This window comes from Drosophila willistoni, assembly GCF_018902025.1.
Source record: "Drosophila willistoni isolate 14030-0811.24 chromosome XL unlocalized genomic scaffold, UCI_dwil_1.1 Seg142, whole genome shotgun sequence".
Classification (NCBI taxonomy): Eukaryota; Metazoa; Arthropoda; class Insecta; order Diptera; family Drosophilidae; genus Drosophila; species Drosophila willistoni.
In genome coordinates, this window is record NW_025814053.1 from 3534264 (window position 1) to 3556121 (window position 21858).

The following is a 21858-nucleotide window of genomic DNA, read 5'->3' on the forward strand; positions in this document are numbered from 1 at the left end:
TGCAAAAACAAGCAAACGACACGTCATTTCAACTGTGGTGGGTCTGGTGTCGATTTTTTTTCCTTTTTTGGTGACATTTATAATGGATGAGATGACCAGGGTCAACACGAACATGAAAAATTGCAGGTTCTTTGCTGGTGGCTCTCGCTGGAGACTTTTGACAGGCTCCGCTCCTTGATTTTGGGTGAGCTCAGCTCGCCTCCATCTCCCCACAATTCGAGCCCACACGTAGAGTCATTTAAATAAATTAAAATTCACCTTTATGAGTGGCAGCTAAGCTTTGCACAGTGGCACTCAAGACAAGAATAAAAAATTCCAAAGGTGCAATTTCCATAGCATACTTTTGTGTTCAACAGTTTATTGCTTCTGCCCCACTGTACCAAACTCTGCAACGAGGACAACGACGTCATCGGTGTCACCACAGAGGACCAGGGCTGCATGCTAATTGGCAAGACACTGAAGCTAAACACGCTTAGAAAACATACAAGTGTATGTGTGTGTGTGTGTGTGCGTCTTTCCCTAATTCATAATTCACCTTGACACCTTTTCGCTCTATTCATTTCTCTATTTTTCATGTCTCTCTCTTTGCCCTAGTCCTAGTTGGAATTCTTAATTCTCGCATTCACGCACTTACCTTGCTACTGAGCGTCCTCTGCATGGTTCATATACCTCATCGTATTCCAGATCATTGGTTAGAACATAACACAATCCTTGGCCATAACGATTCTCGAACTGGGTATTAATATATCGATGGGCACAAACAACAACCTATAAATATTAATATTTAATAGCAAAAGGGGGGTTAATATTTTTTTTTGTTTGAAAAAAGCCGGTTGGACCTACCTTGCCATAATTCTGAGAACGAACAGTTACACCCATCCATTGTTCTTCTTTGATCTCATCACTTGATGGTGGCGATAGAATTTCACTATCGTAGGCTATAGTTATGAGTTTTTAAATAAAGAATTTCATAAAATTTTTAAATTAGTAAGGGTAAAATGTGAATAATTGTGTATATGGTTTTTTGTGTGGCTGTGCATGTGTGTGTGTGTGTGTGTGATTATAAATATATATACATATATATGTATACGTATGTGTGGAGTTTCATGTGTGTGTACGTGTGTGTGTCAGCAACAATAACAACAACAAATGTAACAACAATTTATACTTAGTTAATATGCATTACCAACAATATTATACACAATACAAGTTAAGAGTAAAATAAATCGAAATATACATATAGTTAAAAATATTTACATACATATGTGATTATTTAAATACGAATATGTATATACATAACAAATTAAAACTCAAAACTCGAATTATTTACAGCCAATTGAAGGGGTGGGGCAATGGGTGGGCGGTAAAATATGATTGCCAGCGGCCAATTGGAGCAGCAGCCGTTGCACACATGTGTCTAAAGACCTGGAAGTTGGAGCTAGAGCTGAAGCTGGAGCTGGAGCTGGAGCGCACACACATGTGGCCCCAAAGTAGCTGCCAAATGTTTGATTAAATGAAGCATGAAGAAACCTTTTAGCACATGATCGACACAAATGATACTTAGTGTTTAATATACATACATATGTATATGTATGTATATTTGTGTTTCAAAAACTGTTAACAAAGAAGAAAAAATGTAGATGAACCATTTTACATAATTTTCTACGGCTGATAATTAAATGTTGACTGTTAACTCTTCTGTTAATAGGATTTAAAATGAACGATCTTTCTCAGTAAAATGTTGAAAATAAGAAAATTTCAAATTTTTCGTTTTTATTCCATTCCAATACTCCGCTTTTCTATTATAATTCTATCACTTGCTTCTCGGATGTATTAAAAAAATCTATTCTAACTAATTTTCCGCAATTCCCAGCTTAAAAACTGCAAAAACAACAATGTAACTGAAGTCAATCTGAGATTTTTCTAAGAAATAAACACATATAATTTGGTATTAAGCATACCCACGTGTCGTATGCGTAATCTATCTAAAGTATACGACAGGAGCAGCTGCTACAACATTTTTTTCGCGCAAAGGTTGAGTCTTTTTTTTTTTAGCTACAAAATGGAATTTGTTGTTGGAATTTCAGTTGTTTTTCTTGGAATTGAAATAAATATTTTTTGCCATTTCCACTTATAGAATTTTTGCACGTTTTATTGTTAAATTTATAAGCCTATAAAAACAAGCCAGAAAAAAGCCAAAACACGCCAGTAATACCACACAAGGAAAAAAGCTAAAAATAGAATGGCAACACTGAACATAAACCATTCTTTATTTCCTTCTAACAATTGATGGCATTCCATTCACATCTCAAATCGGAATCACCGTTACATATTGAAATAAAGAGATTAATGAAATAAAGAATGAATAGATATATGCAAGTGAATATTTTGATTAATTTGAAATTGCAAATGTTGAGAATGGTCGTATTGATAAGGCGCATAATGGGTATACAACTAAAATGGAAAGCGCTGCCAACTTGCTGTCAGGTTTGATAGAATGCTAACCCCCCCTCACCATCCATTCCCCCTTCGACCATACTCCAACAATCATCTGTCGTCAGGGGCAAGGAGAGGGAGGGGAACCCGAGCACTGAACGTAACGAAATTGATTTAAAATGCATTTTTAAGCATCAAAGTGTTGAAATATGATAAATGATTATTACACTGGAAAATGGTGAGAAACACTGAGGGGGAGAAAGAGAGTCACATATGTACATACATACATACATCGTGCAGCCAACGGAGAGGTAATCGGTGTTTCGGGGCGTGGGCTGTTCTTTGACGGGTTTGACGCGTCTGAACTGAAGTGAAAGTCTTAGGAATAACGCATAGGCGCATGCGCGCAGCTGGAAAAACTCCATAGACAACCCAACGCAGCCTACGCTTATTTCTCATATACATAAATGTTTTTGTTTTTATCTTGTTGTGGCCTTAGATTTCAATTTTGCGTTGGCCCAGGCCCAGAGGCCCAGGCCCAATGAACTTTACCCTCCATTTCTTTCTTTACTGTTCCCTTTTTGTCTGTGCATTTGACATTGAGCCACAAAGTGAATGAAAACGAGGAATGTAAAAATGTGAAATTTACTTAAGAATTTCTTGTTTTGCTGTTTTTCAGTTTTACAGCTTTTCTTTTTGTGTTTTGAGTGTGTTTTTGTATGCGTTCTTTAATTTGCAGTTATTTTTATGCCTTGCCAACATTTGTTCTTCTTGCCGTTTTTTCTGTATTTTGAGAAATTTGTCACGTTTTGGGTCGGCGCCAGTCACAACTTTTGTGCACAGCAGCCACAATAACATACACACACACCCGCAGTCGCCGTCGCCGTCGCCGTCGACGTCTCAGTCAAGTCTCTGCCAACAGCCACGCTCTGATTGCCCCGAAGAGTTTCCAATAGTAAAAAAACGCGGCCAGAAACAGAAATAACAACAACAGCAAGAACGACGACGACGAAAACAAAAAAAAACAAAAACGGGAACATAGCCCGACCCAGTTGGAAGAGACTCAGCTAATGGCAGTTTGGGGCAGGCATAGAGGTTGGGGGTTGATACAAGGGGCCACATACATAGCCTATCTACATATGTATGTATATGCATAATGAAATCTACATATATCAAATAGAAGCAGCAGACATCAAGCCAGTAGTTGGTGGTCATTCTAATAAACAAAACTGAACAGCATAATTAGCGCCAAGTAAATTATACAATCGAGAACCAGCTCGATTTCAGCTGCTAATTCCACCAATTTTCAAGTGAAACCGATAAAAACCAAACAATAAGTGCAACTTGACAAAATATTAAAAGAATTGTACTTTAAGCCGATGTTTCTATACATTAAATCGATTAAAACTGTAAGGATGCGAAACTTATCAAACTTACAACCAAATCATATGAGGAAACTCCCTAATGTTGTCACTAATAAACCCCAACTCCATTTTGAAGAAAATTTATGTTCCAAATTTATGTGAAAATGCATTAATAAAACTTCAAGTAAATGCAACTGATTAGAATAATAATCACGATTCCCATTGACATTCCCTCTGCATAGATTTTCTTGACAATACAAATTAGAAAATACACATTTTTTTTCTAATTATGAATATGGCAATAAATTAAAGAAAAATCAAATCATTTGATAAGCTAACGCTACTCTTTTAGAATTTGAAAGTTTGATAAGATATTTGTGTAAGATGTTTGAGGGAAGGTCAGGACTAGTTTCAGACTGTTGGGGACATAAATTCTAAAAGCAAAAACTTGTGCCAGTTTTTTGTTCAGAATTTTTGATGCATACATATGTATGTACAAGTGATTATGATGTCAAGTGGCGTTCCGAGATTTACTAGATCTATATAAATTTAAAAATACTAACAATAAGAGCAATGGTGGCATTTCATTTTTTTTCGCTCTGCTGATGATGTCAAATTCATAAGATGCGAGTAGTGAATGTTTTCAGGGACAAGACCCTAGTCACTATGTTATTTAGAGAAAGGAAAAGATCTCTTTGAGCTTAAGTATTTAATTGGAAACCTTGGGAGGGCAACTGTCCTTGCTATGCTCAGTCCGAAAGCATATTTTCGATGTGAATAGGATTAGCCTAAGCTAGCAAGGTCAATAGGCGTAATCAAAGGCGTCAATCTAAGACAACATTCAGAGATATTAGGATGGCTTTATTTTTTAAACTAAAAACAAAAGAATTAAGGTGGAAAGCTTAAAGGAAATCTTGGAAAACTTTCTACGATGAATTCAGGGGCTCACTCACTTGCTTCAATTTCAGACACAATGCTAATATATAATATAGAAATATGGTTTCAAAATGTACCACATTTATCTATTACTTAGATATCCCAGGCCGAATAATATGTTATTGAGAACCTGTTACATCACTTATATGTTATATGTCAAATATTTTTATAGTAATACGTTTTTTAGTTAGCTCTTTACGGTGTCTATACATATTTAGCTTAGCTAGCGACGTTAAAGCTTAGATCTAATACTTTAAATATGTATATATACATATATTAGGTATGCAAATATGATAATACAGTTGGCATGCCCAACGAATATAGCATTTAGCAAGCGAATAAGCAATATGGCGATCATCATTTCTTCCTCTTCTTGATTGCGTTTTTGACATGCGTGCATGACTGTACATAGAATTGTATGGTGATTGTATATATAAGTATTAGTTTGATTGATAAATATTTAATTGTTTATAGTTTATATGTAGTATTTGTTGATTATGAGTGCAGCATTAAGTTAATTGAAACAAACGAAATCAAGTGAAAATATGCAAATCATAAGAAAATAAAACAATTAATTTTTCTTCTTCTTTTTTTTTCTTCTCAAAAACGAAACGAAAATGATAAGGAAACAAATTAAAACAATAGGTTAAATAAACAATTCGTATGATATGCTTCAGAATTATGTTGTGTGGATTAGAGAATTTGTCAATTTTTGGTTTGGTTTTGTTTAAATTATTTAATTTGGTGGAAAAAAAAATACAAAGGTAAACAACAAATAAAGCAACCCCTACCACTTACTCTTATTAACTTCATAAGATCCTCCTTCGGCTAAATGATAAATTTCGGTTTGCGAAAAGAATTTAGCAATGTGTTTTAAGTTCGATTTGGATATTTTTTGGTATTTTGGTCAAATTTTTTTTTTTGGTTTAGTTGAAAAGCATAAATTACAATCCAAATTATGCAAATATTTTTTTTTGATATGTGTTTTCGGGGGTAAAACGAAACAAAAGTTAAGGGAAGTAAAAAAAGAAAAACGCATAAAAAAAATAATAATATAAAAATAAAACCAAAAAAAAGAAAAGAAATAAATAGAAAACATTAAATAAATTATTGTAGTTATATTTAATATATATAGAAATTATATATTTTTTGTTGTATGTGAAAGATACTGACTAGAATTCTATACAGATATAATTGGTTGGAGAAATTGTTCTTTTTTCGATATTGCTATAAATATATGTATTTATGTATATATAATTAGAATGTATAATTTAGTCACAGTTCTCTCTGGTTTTAAATCTTTATACAGCATAATTTGTTTATTTATTTTAAATCTTTATTATATAGATTTATTTGTTTTTTTTTTATATACAATGACACAGTTCAAATTAAAAATTGTAAATTTAATAAAATAAAATATCAATTTCGTGGATCGCTAACATAAGGACAAATGTTAATCGAACAGTCTCTCCTTACTGTCATTTGGATTCACCCCAAAAATTCTGTTAAAGTTTCAAGTTAGTCACCAAATGTGGTTAAATACTAGTATGAATGGTTAGGACCCGCCCCGGGAATGGTCTAGTACAAGACAAGCATATCTCTGGCATATATAGAAGTTTATAAGTAGCAATCCAATGTTGTATATAAGATATTTATGTGTACATATGCATAGTATAAAACCCTTCACCAATAATATTTATTCTTTTAGATTTATCAATTGACTTACAACTAATCTACATAATCTGTATAAAAAATTAAACTTTTGGGGGGAGGGAAAGAAACCTAAAAAAATTATAATTAAATATAAAATTTAGATATACTACCTAATCGATATATGTATGTAAAAACTAAATACAAACAGATAATCTAGATTACTTACATCGTCGTCCATCTGTGATAACCTGTTCGCAATCGTCAGTCCTTTGGGTAATTGGACATCGCCAAAGGGCACCCGATCTTGTGGTATTTGGTTGCAAATTCTGATCCAATGGAGCTCCCACCAGAAGGCTGTAAAATGATAAACAAATTGTGGGGTTTAATTACATATTAATCGATCGATCAATAAGTGCTTTAGTCAGTCAGTCGGATCTATATAGTCTCTTCGTTTGTTTGTAGTAGGTGGCTGGCTGGGCACGAAACTTCAATCATTGCTGGTTCAATGCACTTTTTTTTTCGTTGGTCGTAGGGGCTTGGCCCTGCCAAAATGTAATTACTTTACTACAAGAAAGCACGAGGGTCGTCGACAGTTGCTGTTGCTGCTGCTGCTATAAAATAAAAGCCCAATGAGCAGCAGCTCCAGCTCCAGCACCACCAGCACCATCAGCACCAATGGCAATGGCTGGGCGCGTCCACACGAAAGATGTGTTGCCTAATGAGCAACCATAGCCGAAAAGTTTCACCCACGTTCCCGGTGTGTGTGTGTGTGTGTGTGTGTGTGTGTATGTTTAACATGAATGTTCATTATCCTCGAAGCAGCCAAAAAAACAAATAAAACTCACCAAGCAAGCCAAAAGCCATAACCAACACTAACATCGCAATTGCAACATCAACAAGAGTAACAATCGCATGTACATACATACATACATTTGGCAAAGAGTGGGTTTATGGCCGCCATTAAATGGCACCTACACACCACTAACTTTAGCACTAGCAACAACAACAAGAACAACAACAGCAACCGCCGCAGCAGTGGCAACAACACTCACTGCCACACCAGCAACATCCACCACCATTAGGGCAACACCAAGAACAGCGACAACATCAGCGACATCAGCGACAATATTTAAGTGCCCATAAGGAAAATCTTTGGCATTAGACGGTTCATTCCCTTCCCTCACCTCCTGAAGGGCCAATGGAACACTTCTCCACGCCCTTCCATGGAGACTAGCAAAATCAATTTGATCAACATAAAATTGAATTTACTTGTAAATATATCATTAAGTTATTATCTTCTACTCTAGACGAAACTAGTTTTAGTTGTATTAAAACTTTTTCTTTCATTCTATTACTTTTCCAAAGATAAGAATGGCGTTTGCATGAAAAGATTCTCTAAGCTGCAAGTAAAGAGGTTTTCTGATATGGTAACTTAATTATAAAGTCATTGGCTAAATCAACATCTAGTGCTTATACTCTGCATACAATTGGGTAAAGACAGACTTGCTTAAACACCGAGGATCAAGGAGTATTAATAAAGTAAGAAATCAAGAAATTTAGCTAACTTACTCCAGGATTAATGACACAGTCATGACTGATTTGAGACATCGATTTTTCGTTTGTTAATTTTGATTTTACTTCGCTAATTAATAAAGTAATATAAAGGGTTATTTTTTGTTGTCAACTACAGCAGAAAGTGCACTGAATTCTTCGTCGAATGGGAATAAAAAGTCGATTTTCTCTGCCCCTATGGGCGTGGTATAGGTAAGTTATGTAAAGTGGAATGAAGTGTATACCCAAGTCGAAGCGGCACAACTCACATGTTTAGGACAGAAATGGAAATCTAATGTCTTGCATTTGCAATTGTATCTGAACCTGAACTCGAACTCGAACCCGTACCTAGTTACCAAGTTGGAAAAAAAGGCAGCAGTGTCAAAACAAGTCACTTCTCTGCACTTTGCTTAGCGCACACGGTCAGTTTCAAGTACCAAAATACCAGTAAGAGTCCACAAGCCCCAAGGCCCATGGCCTGATATTTGTCTTGTGGCCATTATGTTGACACTTGGACTCTCTCAGATCTGGGGGCCCCCTCTGCTCCCATTCTTGTTCATTTTATTGCCTTCGTGTCACGTTTGTGTAAATCTTGCAGCAGCAACAGCAGCATCGCTAACAACAACAACAACGACAATAGCAACAGCAACAGAGACTTTAGACTTGTTTGCTTTCAGCCTGGTCTGCATCGTTCGGGGCTGCTTGCTGCTCATTTAGCATGTTTAGTTTCTTGTCAACTTGCGAGATTTGGTAATGAAATGGAGGGATGACGAGGAGATGGAGCAGGAGAAGAGAAGGGGGAAAAGAACCAGAAAACGAACACTTTGGGCTTCATCGTCTCCAAATACGGGACATGACATAAATCTGGCCACAATGGCCGCTAGCCATAAATCTTTGACATTGGACGCTGGTCGTCGGCCGAGTCCATAAAATAGTTTTAATGATCTGTCCCTGCCCCTGCAACAACGTACGAATTCGTATTGGAATTCCAAATTATTGGAAGTTATTTGATTTGAAGTTTCAGTGGAAAGATGAAGTTGGAGTTGATTTTATGGCACTTGCCACTTAGCTTATCAATTAGCAGCTCCAGCGACTAGTCCACGATGCGTGGTGGATGTTTTTAGTTGGTGGGTGAAGAAGAAGATGTTTTTTTGTTTGGAGTGTGAGGATGAGGGTACAGCGAAGGGGAATGTGCTTCCACTTTCACACAAATCAATTATCAAGATGAGTTGCTCCACTTGCTCCACTCAAAGGCAATTACTTAAAATCCCTCTCAAACTTACTCCAACTCCCTCACTCTCTCTCCCTTTCTCTGTCTTGATCTTTGTGGATAATTTTGATGTTTGGCATTTGTTCTGGGAATGCTGATGTTGATGCCAATGACGATGATGATGATGAACCCCAAATGGAGGATTGCTGGTGGTATTGGAGGAACGGGTATGGGTATGAGTGGGCATGGCGACGTCTTAGAATGCATTTAATTAAATTTAAACATTAATTGCCACACCAAATGCGACGCGCGTGTCGTTTCAATTGCCCACAGGCCCAGAACCCTTTCAAGTGGGCAATCAAGCCAGTGCGCCGTCAATATATGTACGTTTCTATATACATACATGTATGGGGATACAATAGATCCCCGTTCCCGCACTGCTATCGTGGCGCTCTTATAGAAATTTGATTGTTTGACTGACTGACTGACTGACTGACTGGCAGGCAGCATTCAAGTGATGCCACAAAAATTCAATTACAATTATTTATTTGACATGAAATATGAATCGAAAAAGAAAAAACTTTCAATGGGATCTGTAAATGAACTAGTTCTCTTTCGCTAAAAAAATGATTAAAGTGTTGGTTAGGTTTTACAGACTTATACTAAGACTAATTACTACGTTTGTACACTTTCTATCCTAAAATCCAGCTAATTTATACGTTATACCCTATCTCTGTTAATGAAAGATATATTCAAAGATGTATTCTATCAAGCATCTCACCAAAGAAAACACAATTCAAATTTATATCTTTCTGAAACAAAAGTAATTCTTTGACAATTTTTTAAATTACAATTAGTTCACATAAAGAGAAAAAACATTCTTCGTTTAGCATTTTTGAGCACTAATATGAGTTACCCAGTTCTTTTAGCATTTCGTAACACTAAACAGAAAAATTTCTATCCATATATTCACACTTTTTTGTTGTCTTCGTTTCATCGCAAATATTGTAAAGAAATTTCATTTGAAATCCATTACTTTACATTTAAATCAACATCTGCCTGGTTAATTACAAAAATATCCTACTACTTCTGTCTTATATGTTTGTTTATTTATATAATTCTAAATGAAAATCAATTCTAAATATTAAAGTTGATAGAGTTTCTCCAATATTACAAAAATCTACTAAATGTAGGATTATTGTTACGAACGTAGTGTTCTATAGGCCAAATTTATGATAGTATCAGAACAATTTTGACTCGTAAATGTGCCTCGTAGTCTTCTGAATCTGATATGAACGTCTACTAAGGGAAACTTCAGGTATGCGAATCACCGACTTGGACGAATTTTGGATATGTTGTAGAATACTCCGTAAGAATACATTTTTTTGCTTCACAGCAATAGCACTAAATAATTAGAGAAAAGCACTACTTAAAATTGATCCCTTCGCCAAGTAGTGTTGCTGCAACTACTAGCTTTTGATTCCAAGTTAAGTCAGCTTTTTAAGTGGATTGATACTGAATATAATCGTATCCAACACCACATTCCCTATAACGTATGTGATCTGTTCTTTTTGAGTTTTTGTCATCTCGTCTTCCAGCTGTATTTGTTTTTATTTTATTTTTTTGACTTTCCGTCTTATTCATTTGTTTGTTGTATTTCATCTTCTTTCTTTTTTGCTGTTTTCTTGTGTATTTTATAAGTCATGATTATCACAAGTGTTTCCAAATGCTGCAATCCCATTCCCCTCGACACCACCACCACCACCTCCAGCTCCCTTTTTATAGATTTTTCCCTCCATGGCTCTTTAGCTGTTCTGCATATATTTGCTCTTTAAGAGCATTGCGTTAAGTGTTCTGAAGGCGAAACCCCCCAAAAAATGTATTACTTGTCATCCCCCTCCCCGCTTACTCAGTCTATCTATCAATGTATCTGCATATTTATTATCATTTGTCTTGCCCTCCCGCAACTTAGCCATAAAGAACAACAACAAATAAGAGAATATTTCGTTAAAATTTTTGGTCGTCGGTCATGGGATCTCTGGTTGGGTTCTCCCCCTTTGAGTCGTAGTTTTGTATAAATATTTATGCCTGAATTGGAGACAAAGCCAATGAGAAGGAACAATACGAAAATGATGGTGCTGCAGATGCTGATGATGGAACTGACGATATACTCATATATGCAGAAGAGTTTCAAGTGAATCCACATCCGGTTAACAGATGCCACAATAATAGACACATCCAAAGAATTATTCATCGTGAATTAGTAGTACATTGTGACGCAAATTTCACGCAAATAACTAAATCAGCAAAACCGATGAGTCAGATTTCATATCTACCCTTGCGATTCGTGGAAATTATATGCCTTATATATCTCTCTTTAATTATGGCCAAAGGGCAATCAAAGTTTGTCACGTCCTTTGCACGTTTTACTTGCTGTCACAGCATGTAGATACTTCATTCGTTTTTGTTCTATAATTTTCTTTGAAAATCCATACGAATCCGATTCGTTTCAATTTGAATTGCCTTGCAAAAAGACCTCGGGGCACGTGATTTCTCATTCCTATTTATTGGCCTCGGTGCGTTTGTTTCCTGCAGGCGGCATCTCACTTCCTGCTGGCAACTGGATGAAGTTATCTAGCCAAAGGTGAGGGTTTTCTCTCTCGCACTAAAGAGTCTCGTCTACCTGTGTCCTCTTGTTACCTGTCAGATTGAATGCATCGATAAGAGAGAACATGCGGTGTCGTTTACCTGCAGCTGTTACTATGCCCATGTCCATGACCATGCCTCCTGCCCCTTCACCTGCCTAGAGGGTAGAAACAGGAGTGGCAAAGGCGACTTGAAAATCTGAAGCATAAGACATGTCGCTACTAAACTGACAGCTCCAAGTGACCAAAATCAAATTACTTAAAACCAAAACCAGAAATCAGAAACACAAACTGAAATCGAAACACAAAAAATAAAACCAGCAGCAACTGAATTACCATTATTGTCTAATTCAATTTGCGCATTAAGTCGATGACATGAAAAACAACCGATTGACACTCCAAAAGTGCTCAATGTCAAAGTCGCATTCGACATGGATCATTTTTGATGGTGGGATGGGGAAGGGCAATGTATTCAGGAATTTCAAAATGGTACTACATTTCGGGGAAACTGCAAGCTTAAAATAAATATACCATGGATATGCGGAATTTGTATATTCAGCTTTTTTTGAGTTAAATAAATTGATTTTAGAATTTTTCCAAGAGGGTGCTCTCTCATTTTTGAATCAGTTGAGAATCACAAACTTAATTCAATTGAAACAAAAGCAAAGCATAAGAATATATGGTCATGCAACTAACGATCGATGAAAAAGTCAGTAACTTGTTCATCTTTCACGAATAAAAATTTGAAAAACTATAAAAATATATGTAGTAACTCGGAAAAAAATATCAACCCAACTATATTTAATACCGCAAGCAACTATGGTCTTTGGTTAAGAAGGAAATTACATCCATACACTAGCTTAGGATTCGAACCCGGATCATTATTGTTCAGGGGCCATTTAGATAACTTATCTACCGAGGACAACTCATCTACTTACATACATATTTTAGATTATCATATAAAAATGCCGCTTCAATTATAATAGATTTCAAATACCGGGCATAAACTATAAAACTAAAGCCTGAATGTGGTAAGAATGTAATGGAATTTAGTACTCTAATCCAAACTTTGCCCCTTTTTCGGTTATACCATTTCAGTTATGCTTATGTCGTTAGGTATCATCCATTTCAAGTCCAATTAAAAATAACTTTTAATCCTTTCTGTATAAAAAAGACTTTACTATCAAGGCCTAGCCTAGGCCGAACCCAAAACTAAAACTAAGACCCTCGGAGCTTACCAATACTCGTAACGTAATCGGTTTCTGTCGAAAAGATTTGTCAAAGAACTCAATGAAAAAAACAAAACAAAAAACGCGGTAACAAAACCCATATTTCAATTCATTTTTTTGGTTTTTGTTTATATGTTGTCTTACAAGTTTTTGGCGTGCTGTGGCAATTGAGCAACTTAAAATTCAAGACAGGCAGCTCGCCTCATCCGACCAAATGCGCATTTTTTGTTTGATGGGATTTTTTTTTTGGTTAAGTCACCTTCTACCCACCTTTGGCCCCCGCCAACCTCCTAGGAGTTATGAGACAGTATGCACACTCAACGAGGTGGCAACAAGAGTTTCGGTATAGGGGCGTGCCACTGACTGAGGTGTTGCTACTGACACGTGTCTTGTCCATCTATAAAAAGATTTTTTTGAATGAAGTCATAGACCAGTCCTTAAGTTGATTAAGAGCTTAAGGGTTTTTATTTTTCGATTTGGTGAAGAAGAAATTAATTCTCTTTGCATTTCGGGCGTCATAATTCGTTTTTATACAATTTTTCATTTTCGGATGTTTCAATTTTGTTTGGCCAAAAAGTCTAAACAACATAATGTGAGGCCATCACGCGTTTCCGCTATTTGCCAGAGTTTTCTTATATGTTGTTGAATGTTGTGTCCATTAAAAAGTGAAAGAACGACGGAGGGGGGGTTTGTGGGGAGGGGCTGGGTGGTAATGATAGTGCCATAGAGCATGGGGTAATGGGGCACTATGGCGCCGTTATGAAAGTTTTTTGTGGAAATTTACAAACGAGAAAAAAGGAACAGCAGCAAAAACGCAAAATAAGTCAAGAAACTGGCATTTTCATTATTTTTCTTTTACAAGTTAGCTGGGTTCTTCTTTTTTGGGTGGGGGCTGTCGTTGAACTTTACCATTTCAGACTATGACAATGGCGCATTGGCCTCGCTCTACATAAACGAAACTAGAAATTATTGGGTCATAACTCACACAGACACACACACACACACACGCAAGCACATAAGTAGGGCTAGCAAAATGGCCAGAAATTGATGGGTCGTAGGCAGGAAATGCAGAGCAGCCGAGTGCCATGGAATGGATCGGAGTGAAGTGGAATGGAGAAGCGCAGCTGATTAACCTCGATCTTCCTACTAATTGGAACTGATAAGAGATGAGACATCGTTTGGCTTGGCCATCGACTGGCAGTTGAACTGAGCCGTTGCATTGATTAATTATGGGTCAAGTCAGATCATGTATATAACATACATATGATTATATGTACATATGTGGTTGTGGGGCATTGGAGCGTTAAATTGCCACGGTAGCCCCGCATCAGTCAACCAAACAGCCAACCGGTAACGTAAAACGAGTAGTTTCCGACTGACAGCTGCGGCGGCTTTTTCTGGTTATCTTTTCTCTTTTTGTTGTGTTGCAATTTGTTTTGTTGTGTGCTTTTGTTGCTGCTGGGTTTTTCCTCTATTTTTCATCAATGAAAATTAATGGCAAGGTCAAGCATTGTGGTAGGGTAAACTCTAACTCTAATCGAAAGTAAGGGAATGCGTGTGATGAATTCGTTAAGAGATGTCTGGATAAAGTATAAACCAAACGACATTTGACCTACCCAACTACCAAGCGAAGTTTATATGTAGTGAAGACATTTAGCGCTTTCTAATGATCATCCAGGGAAATGTATAATGGACAAGGTCAATGTCACATGACGGAAATGACAATGACAAAACGATCCCGGATCCCCCCTTTGGGAATGACATTGGCGTGTTGCAACCCTCCTCCTGGGGGAGTTAAGGGACAAAAGGTGAAGATGACGGGATAGGTTAGTCAGCGGACAAAATGACTTGACAGAAACAGAAACAAAATGAAGTGTGTGTCGAAATTAACACTGGGAACCCTTAATGATGGCATTAAAACGTTATACGTTTCACGTTGGCTAGCTTGGCCTAGGGTAGAACCATGGCAGGTTGACCGGGTATGCTATGACAATGAAACATTTTGATGATGGTGACAATAAAAGCGTAAACACACCTTATACATACATATATATACATATGTACATAAATATATGTATAGATGGAACCAGAACCACAACCACAGCGTCATCATATTTGTTTTATTTGTTGTTGTTGCTTCTTCAAGGGAACACAAAGCAAGGGGAAGGGAACATAGAGGAAAAAGAGTCAGGCATTGGCATATTTAAACTTAATTTTTAGTTCTGTATTTTCTATTCATACATTTGTATACCCTACCATTATGCAGGTGATTAGGCAATAGCGAGCAGAGAGGTTGATTGGATAAATCGGTCTATATAACTTGGAGAATGTATTTAAACTAATTGGATCGGATTATCGGTGGGAATCTGTAGGGATAAGTCAACTTGCATCTATAGTTAGGGTATTGTTAAGTCAGTGCTATGAATCAATATACAGAATCGGCTGTTTTTCTTATCCTTTTGTGTCAAGACGATGCCGAACCAACCGCACCATATATCTCGAAGCCGGAGCTGGGAGACAATGACAGTTAATAGCCGTCGCTAAGTGGGCACCGGAGAACAGAAAGGGAAAGAGCGAGAGAGGGGTAGTCACCGAATGGAGAGAAGAGCATGGAAATGCCGGCATAGGTAAACACTAAACAGAGAATAAGCAATGCCGAGCAGGTAAATTACTATAACCAGCCAAAGGATAAGCAGCGAGATAGATATACAGAGTGAGAGATAGAGAGAGAGAGAAAGGTAGATGGAGGGAGATGGGTGAGGGGGCGATATGTAAACGTGCGCATAAATAAACAGTCGAACGGACAAGCAGCGGGTTTTGTGTTTTGTTTTGTTGTTTTTTGAATTTGAAAAGGAATTGGCATACAGGGAGGGAAGGGTCGAACTTGAGCCCGAGCTCGAGTTGCCTGCCTCCGGCTGACATGAGCATGCCACACAAGTTGGACGCAGGTAAAGAGCCAAAGCCATAACCAAGCCAGGGCAATAAGTGCGGGCGGTCATTTGGGGAACGTATGTGTGTGTGCGTGTAAGTGTGTGTGTGTGTGTAGGCATGCAGGATGGTCAGGAAGGAGCAGATATAGCGGGGGCGTGCCCCAAAGAAATTGATAGGCGTCCACTACAAATTTCGTTCATCAAGTGTTAAAAGTTAACTTGAGTTGTACAGAAAAAGAGGATGAAAGAGAGTGTGAGAGAGAGAGAGAGAGAAAGAGACAGAGAGATATAGAGCCACATAAATGTCATTTCTTCATATAGTTATGGTTATGGTATCTAACAATAAGTGGAGATGTCAACTCAATATCTATAATTTAATCATTTGTATAGTTTTTCGTGATCGTGAAACATCTTAAGATGTGAACTTAGATGTTCTAGACAATTGTTCAGTGACAAATCTAGGGAATCATCTCAAGATATCTACACCAAATTAACATTCAGAGAAGAGAAACTTGGCAAAGTTTTAACCTAAGTTTAAGCAGAATTGACATGCTCTATGAATTAAACTGATTTTGTGATTAGATAGTTGTTAGTTTGTTTCTTGCCATTCAATTAGCAACATGTTGCTAAACCCTTTTGCTCTCTTCATAAGATTTTGGTATGTTCTTTTAAATTAGATCTAATTTTCTGGTCTTTAGCTTGTTCTTTATAAGGATACTCAAATCAGATTTATCAGTCAGCTGATATGCTTGTATTTCTTTTTAAATTTAGCAACATGTTGCGAAAGATGTGCCAAAATGTTGCTCTTGCTAATGGGAAATTTTCGCTTTGCCTCTTTTGTTTCTCACTATTCATCAGCCTCACCCCCATCTCTTTGGCCCACATCATTAAAATTGAAAATAATATTTCAATAATTTTATTTATATATATATATTTTTTTGCCTGCTATTTGGGCACTTCAATTAAAAGTCATTAGCATAATGGCTTAAAACGACACTCGACACTTTACCAGTCTCTCCCTTTGTCCCCTCTGTCCCTCTGACGTTGTCCCTGCTTCTGACTGTGTGACAAAAACAAAGCAATAACACCAGCAACAACATGTTGAGGGGCCTTCAAAGTGAATTTACTTGTGTCTCATGTAATTTATGCAAATTTTATGCGCACACCAACAAAAAAAAAGAACAAAATATAATAAATAAATCATTATATTATAGACCTGCGAATACCCTATTCAATTACCTACAATGTTGCAAGCTAGAAATAATGTTGCTAGACAAGCAAATTGTTGGCAACTTATGAATGTATGTTGTATGTATGTTGCCAGTAGCCTAAGTCTTGTTGCTAGACAATTTTATTGATGGCTAAATTTGTTACTGCTATAAGACTTATTTATCTGAAAGTCTGCTTGACTTGTCTGCATTTAATCTTTATGATATTTTCTATAGTTGAAATTTAAATTTCATTAAAAGGAATACCCTTTGACCCTTCATTTATAGGGTATACTGACCAAAACTGAATCGTTGCTGAAACAAGAGAACTATACTCAAAATGCCAAGATATACAGAAAATGAAAAAAAATATTATTTTTGCCTAGCTTAGGTTAAAGAGTATGTGTATGAAAGAGACAGGGATAGAGGAGAGAGAGGGGGTGTTGGTGGTCTGGGGAGTGCGTAAAATTTGTGGGCCCTGTTTTCATTTAGTTTATGGTGACATAATTAAAATTTATATGACAATGCCGATCGGCAATTATTAATGCTAAAGCAGCGAAAAAGTAGCTAGAGAAACCCGCATACATATGTCAGGGCCAAGCTGAACTCAATTGAATGGGTTACAGCCCCCTTTCCCGCCTACATCCATATATGAATACATGTATTAATCCACCGTCTCCCATCCCCTATATTAGTGCTTTTCTCACTCTCTTAAAGTTTATAATTATTGGGCTAATTAGAATGATTATACAGCGAATCAATCGATCGAGCTTAAGGAAAGTGAGAGAGAAGAAGAGAGAGACAGAAAAGGGTAAAATATGACTCAGCAAAAGAGATGGCTAGAGATGAATAGAGACAGAGAAAGAGAAAGAGTGAGCGAGAGAGAGAGCAAGAGTTGAAAGTAGAGCAAGAGTTTGACAAAGTAACATACAAAACATAATTTATATCAACTAGTTTCATTATCTTATCTCCCCTTAGCTAATATCGAAAGGGTGCACATTATATAAGAACACACACACACACCTATAAATGTATGTACATATTATCACAACTGTACAAATATATAATATATATATACATAGACACATAAACATAGGCTTGATAAGGCATTTAACTGAAAAAAAACTATTTTACTCGCAAAAACGAAATGAAAAGTAAAATAAAGAGATTTCAGTCAAAACAAAGTTTTAATACATTTCAAAATCAACTAAGGATAACACATAATAAGTATTAGTAAATAAACTTGGATTTGATTCCTTTGAACTGCTTATACATGGAATGGATGGAATCATGTGATCACTATATACATCGATTGTAAATAAGAATATAGTTTTTACTCAAATTGTGATGTTCTCACAATAATACACAATCTATACATTTCACACACTGATATCAAGAGAGGTCAATAATTTTGTAAAAATAATTGATGATTAGAAAAAGCTTTGATAAGATCGTCTCTTCTAAGCCCTAGGCGGCCTTTTTACTTTGAAGCATAATAACTTTGGCTTTTGGTAGGAACAGAAATAATAAGTTACGAAATTTACTTAAATTCCAATAAAAATCGTCTAAGGTTTAATTTAATTTTCAATTTCTTTCATCTGGCAAATAACAAAGAAGTCGCTTTCTGCAAACTATCTAAGCCATGGCAATTGAACTATGGTTATATAACCCACAAAGGTAAACCAACGAAAAAGTTTAGCGATAAGTGAGAACAAGGTCAACAGAAAATTAATGCATTTTAGATCGGATACTGACATCTGTTGCGGAATAAATGTAATACTCATATCTATATAGTGTGTGATTGATTGACTGACTGTTTGTGCTTAGCTTAGCCATTGCTACTGATATCAACAGCTGCTCAAACAGTTTAAACATATGGCCATAGATCAGGGCTGGACTATGTGATTGGGGCCTAAAATAAAATCAGAAGCATAAAAGATTCTGAGTTTAAACTATTTATATGAATTATTATCTTCGCAAAGGTTTATGACACTGAATCCTCTCCTGTAAATTATATAATATACATAGATACATGATTACAGATCCATCCATCCATATGCATCTTTCACTTCCGCCTTGCATTGGAATCGAAATTGGAATTTTAATTGGGTTAAGCATTTTTGTTTCGTCGAATGTACAGACATATGTATGTATATAAAATATGTTGCTATGTTCTAGTCATACCCCGATAGGAGCTCTTATCATCTCCACTCCATTGCCAGTGTACAGCCGCATACGTGGCCCAAATATTTCGATGGCCATATACATAATCACAATTACAATCATCATTATGGGTTGTTGTATTGTTATTGTTATTATTGATCTTCTAACTAATCCGTATCGCCGGCATTTAATGAATTGAAATCGTTTGGCAGTAAAAGATCCCCATGTCTGTTTTGTCTACCATAAAGTACTTGCCCTATGACCGACCGACCATACATTGATTTCAATTTTTCAGATTCTAGATTTTCGATTTTTTGTTTGTTTTTCTTTTCGAGTTAATTGATGAATTTATGGGGTACGTCCGGAGCGGAGCAATGATTTTAGGTTTTTTTTTCTCTCAAATTTCGCTGAAAGCCAAACGAAGTTTTTTATATACAAATGAATAGACAAACGAACTGAAAAGAATTGAAAAATTTATCCATACAAAGTACAAGAAAGTATTTGTTCTGTTGAAGTCTTTCTTTGTTTTCAACTGCTTGATGAAATTCTCAATCATTGATAACATTGATAATTATTTAATTAAATAAATCATATAAGTCTGACTAGTGTCAATATTTAGTCGGAAATAACCAAAAACTGATTTAAAGTTCCAACGTTTGAGAAAATGGAAATTATGAGACAAATGCCATATGTAAAAAAACTTTGCTCCTTTTCTCCATCTTTCTCTCTCCATTTGTTGTCGTCCCACTCATTCTGGCACTGTCACGTTTTGGCGGTTATGTGAAATTTGCTTTTATTTCTGTTGACTCTGCGAATTTGGAGCAAAAAGGGCGAACGCAGGCGTGGAATTGGAATCTGATCTTTTTGCATGCTCAATTAAGTTTTTTTCAGTGGTTGTTGTTGTTTTTTAAAAAGAGAAAAAATTAATAATGTAAGAACTCAAATATGGGCATCGACTTTAGGTTACCCTTTGTATATAATATTTGTAATCCAATCCCTAATCAAGATTTGATTTTTTAATGAGCACAGTGGCGACGCCTAGCGTTTAGTATTTTTTACATGCCTTTTTCCGAAATGATATGAATTTAAGTTTTTCAATTTCTTGATTTAGATACGATTTGCAAATTTTGCTAAGGCCTACAGGGTATGAAAATTCAAGCGAAATTGCAAAAATTGAGTTGGTGTAGGGTTCTCTTTTTTCTTGTTTTTTTCTGTACATTTTTTTGCAGGCTGCAGTCGAAATCAGTGGGTGCATGTGCATTGGAAATTTATCGCTTTACTAAAGCTGTCAGCCTGATGAGCGTCCACTCACATGGCAGGCCAAACAATGCACAGTGGCTGCTGACTCCGATTCCGACTTCGACTCCAGCTCCGACTTTGACTTCAACTCCGCCGTCTGTCCGACTTGAACTCGGATTTCAAGCTTCAGAGAGAGAGAGAGCTCGTTAAATGTATAAAAATTTGAATTTCAAATGCGTTTTTGTGCGCCTGTTGCATGTTGTGTTTCGAGTTGTTGTTGCAAATGTTTTTGCTGTTGTAAACACATTTTGCAAAACTGGGCAAAGAAAAAAAAACCCCGAGACCCAATGCTGCAACAACAGCAACGGCAGCAACAGGAGCCGCCAAGTCGTCTACATCTGCCAGTTGTTAACGGAAGTGTTGATGAATTTATTTGTCAAAATTGTTTTATGAAGTTGAAGATATGTATGTATTCGCCTAAGCGAACTGCAGGATATACCATAAAGAAGAAGAAGCAATGGGTTGGTAGAAGCAAGAAGGAAGGTAATGGTAATGAATCCATGTTCATGTCCATGTCCACCAACAGTTTCATCATCATGCCAAGTCAGAGTCAGAGATTGCCGCCTGATTGACATTTAAATGGAACTGTCAGTGCTTTAGGTTTGTCTGTCTTTGTGTCTGTCCGTCCGTCTTTCCGTCTGTGTGTGTGTGTGGTTCCCCCTATTCCTTTAATATTTGACAGACGTGTGCCGGTTCCTATTGTTACCAAAGCTCAAAATCAACAATGAGTTATCTCAATTGTTTGCCGCTGTTTTGTTAATTAATCATCGCAGCTGCAGCTTCATATTTACCTGCAACGAGACGAGAAAAAAGGGGAAAGAAAAAAACAATTAAACACGTCGAATGATAGGTAAAAGGTTGGTGGTTGTTGTTGTTAGTTCCATATTATTTTTAGTTTTAGTTGGAAAAATCATTAAGATGAAAATGCCGTAGTCAATAAAATGTCCCTAGTACATAACACTTGGCCCATATCAGTTCCAGTAATCAGCTTATGGGGAAAACAAATATGTGTAATTCAAGATGTAACCACAAAAATGTGTGTGTTAACTAGCATTTGAAAAACCGCAACCAAGATCTATCAAGTAATTGCCAAATCGATTGATTAATAAATTCCCGAAAACGTTCAACTGTGTTGGGTAATTCTCTAGAGATTCTATTCTCTATTCTATACTCCCATTAAGAAGTTTTGTATACTCCCATCTATCCAGTTGTATTGACTAATTTTTTTTAGAGT

At 36.4% G+C, this 21858-nt stretch overlaps 1 protein-coding gene across 2 annotated transcripts in view; it reads right to left on the minus strand.

Annotated features, from left to right (window-relative positions):
* Positions 1–21858, minus strand: part of LOC6652920 (integrin alpha-PS1) — a 52657-nt gene that overhangs the window by 3831 nt on the left and 26968 nt on the right. Inside the window, exons 3-6 of one of the 2 annotated variants that reach the window (XM_023181299.2) lie at positions 6616–6743; positions 5535–5564; positions 844–938; positions 635–768 (exon numbers count right to left, since the gene is read on the minus strand). In XM_023181299.2, the coding sequence (XP_023037067.1) occupies positions 635–768; positions 844–938; positions 5535–5564; positions 6616–6743 (387 nt within the window). The remainder of the gene's footprint in view (positions 1–634; positions 769–843; positions 939–5534; positions 5565–6615; positions 6744–21858) is intronic. The other variant, XM_023181298.2, reaches the window with a different exon arrangement.